Source organism: Conger conger, chromosome 12, assembly GCF_963514075.1.
Source record: "Conger conger chromosome 12, fConCon1.1, whole genome shotgun sequence".
In the NCBI taxonomy this organism is placed as follows: Eukaryota; Metazoa; Chordata; class Actinopteri; order Anguilliformes; family Congridae; genus Conger; species Conger conger.
The window spans coordinates 6049904-6052403 of record NC_083771.1 but is presented as its reverse complement, the minus strand read 5'-3'; the positions used below and the strand labels follow the sequence as shown (position 1 = coordinate 6052403).

The window sequence follows — 2500 nt, the reverse complement described above, 5'->3', positions numbered from 1 at the left end:
CCGTGTCGAAGCTCTCGTGCTCCAGCACGTACTGCACGCGCGACTCCGTGGACTTCACCAGCACCTTGCTGATCTTGAAGTGCAGCGCCTCGTGGTTCCAGCGGCTGGTCAGCACGTAGTCGCCCGCGCTGGTCAGCGAGTCGCGGATCAGGAAGTCTCCGTTCCGCAGCACCAGCGTCTCTGACACCTGCGAACCGGCGACAGACGAGGAGGTCAGACCGCGAGACACGTGACCTCCCACAAAACGCCCCGACTGCAGCGGCATTCAGTCACCGACCCCAGGACCTACCCTCTGCATGACTGCCAGCTGATGCACAGGCTCTGCTTCCTAAAGATAAGCCTGGAAAAGAGCCTCGCGTTTTAACTGAAAAAAGCACCCAGTAAAAGGCTTTACTGTATAAATCCTCAACACAACCCCCGGTGTGCCATTCCCTCCTCTCCCAACACAGCAATTGTTTTTAACATGAAATATGAACCGACACAACTGACTCTGGATAACTGCATCAGTCAGCAAGGACCAATTCCGTTATTAACTGTTATCTACTGTTGCTGCGTAGCTGAGCAGACCACCCAGCTGGGATTTGGTGTCTGCATACATTTAAAATAATCTGTATGTGAATTTATGCATTAACCAATGCATAAATTCGCATATATACTAAGTACTGTATATATAAGAATGCAAATATAAGCATATTCAGGGGAATTTGTGAGGTGATAGCAGTTTTAAAAGTGAAACGTGGACTGAGGCCAAGGTAGACCAAACCAAATCTTATTTTAAACCAGTGGCAACACAGCAGCTGGTATTTCAGCCCATGGGCCTGGAATTACTGAAGATCAGTTTTTTTATGAGCTTTAGCGTGTTTAGCACAATGTGGCTGTGTGTCTGTTCAGTTTGAGAAAAACAGCAAAAGGACAATGTCAGAAAAGTCTGTCAGAAACACACTCCTGGAAAACGCTTAACGGGACACAACCTGGAAAAAAAACTTTAGCATTATACTCTTTCAGGCAATCGAATCATCATTTAAAATCAACAAAGTTACACCAATGAGAATTACAAAATAGCATAAAGAGCTATGGCTAATCAGGTTCATGTTTTTACTTTACATCATTTCTACTAACCTGTCTTCGAATTCGAACAGCACAGTGCTGCTGAATGTTTAAAGACGGTTCTCATGAGGGGGACAGGAAGACTGACTGATGCCTTCTGGATTATGCTGGATTAAATAAAGTCAGTTACATTGTGCTTCCCATCCATCACCAGTTATTAATTTTAATACAAATCTTCATGTTTATCATAGGTGTACTATGATAACACAATACACCCCCACAGGGACCGTGATGAAAGCCAGAAGCCATTGCTTCCTCTGGGAGAACAAAGAACCACGTAAAAAAAGCGATTCTATTTCAGCAGCGGACCAGTTCAGCTCATGGTGCTGCTCAGCCTTCACTGGGGCTCGTGAAGGGAGAACAGGCAGGGAAACACGCCCGCTGGTGAGCCGTCAGCTCATTTGTGGGTTGAGCTCACCGCAGCAGGTATCCGCAGAGGGACATAAAATGGCTCTTGTCAGCTGCTACCATTAGCTAGTCTGAAAGCTTACTAGAAGCATGACATAACATCAGCCTGCAGTAAATTCACCTAGTCAGCAAGGCTGGGATGCTTACAGAGCATTAGTGGAACTAATGAAACATTAGTGGATTCTAAATGTCTCTAAAACCTTCAGCGAACGATAATAAGCAGTGAATTAAAGCCATTTCAGAAACCACCAGCAGGTTAAAGAACCAGAATCAGAGCAACGCTAAAAAACACACATCTGAGCGATACCAAATGTGAACACAGAGTACACATACAGACCTACGTTTAAATCCTTAACACAAATAAAACATATTTGTGGCCTGCAGTTCCCCTATCCACCAGTGGGAGGAGCTGTGACTGCGCTGGCTCACACAGCCGGGGGAGAAGAAGAGCGTTTTAATGAGGAGGACCAGGGGTTTCCTCGCCCCTATTAAAGCATGAATACATTACACTAATGTGGAGCTGAAGCCTCACAGGGAGAAACTAAACCAACAGAGACCCAGACCCTACCATCCCCGCTCAAACTAGTGCGAGGGTGGAGCTGAGGCAGTGTGAGTGGGGTAGGGGGGGGGGGGAATAATAACTACTCTGGGGACCATTTAAAGATTAAAAAACACAACCGACCAAACAAACAATGCAACGTTTCTGTATGAAATGTAAGACGCTGGCGGAATTAAAACGACCTCTCCCCCGCCTTCATTCGGCTAACAGATGACTGAGCACGCTCGCTGTCAATCAGTCTCGGACGCAATCACAAACTGGGGTGTTACCGTTGCGAAGGTACCCCACGTCATAGCAGGACGTAATGAGGAATGCTTCACCGTGACAGTAACTCAAATACGTACACACTGCTAAAATAACGCGTATAGTTGGTTTTCCTGTAGCTGGCCAGTTATTGGTCAAAGAAGCATCTGAGCTCTTGAGCAT

General features: G+C 46.2%; 1 protein-coding gene across 1 annotated transcript in view; it reads right to left on the bottom strand.

Annotated features, from left to right (window-relative positions):
• The window catches only part of sh2d3ca (SH2 domain containing 3Ca), a 46780-nt gene that overhangs the window by 8582 nt on the left and 35698 nt on the right, over positions 1–2500 (bottom strand). The window contains 1 exon segment of the mRNA XM_061215843.1: positions 1–187. This exon segment is cut by the window's left edge and continues 238 nt beyond it. Coding sequence (XP_061071827.1) covers positions 1–187 — 187 coding nt within the window.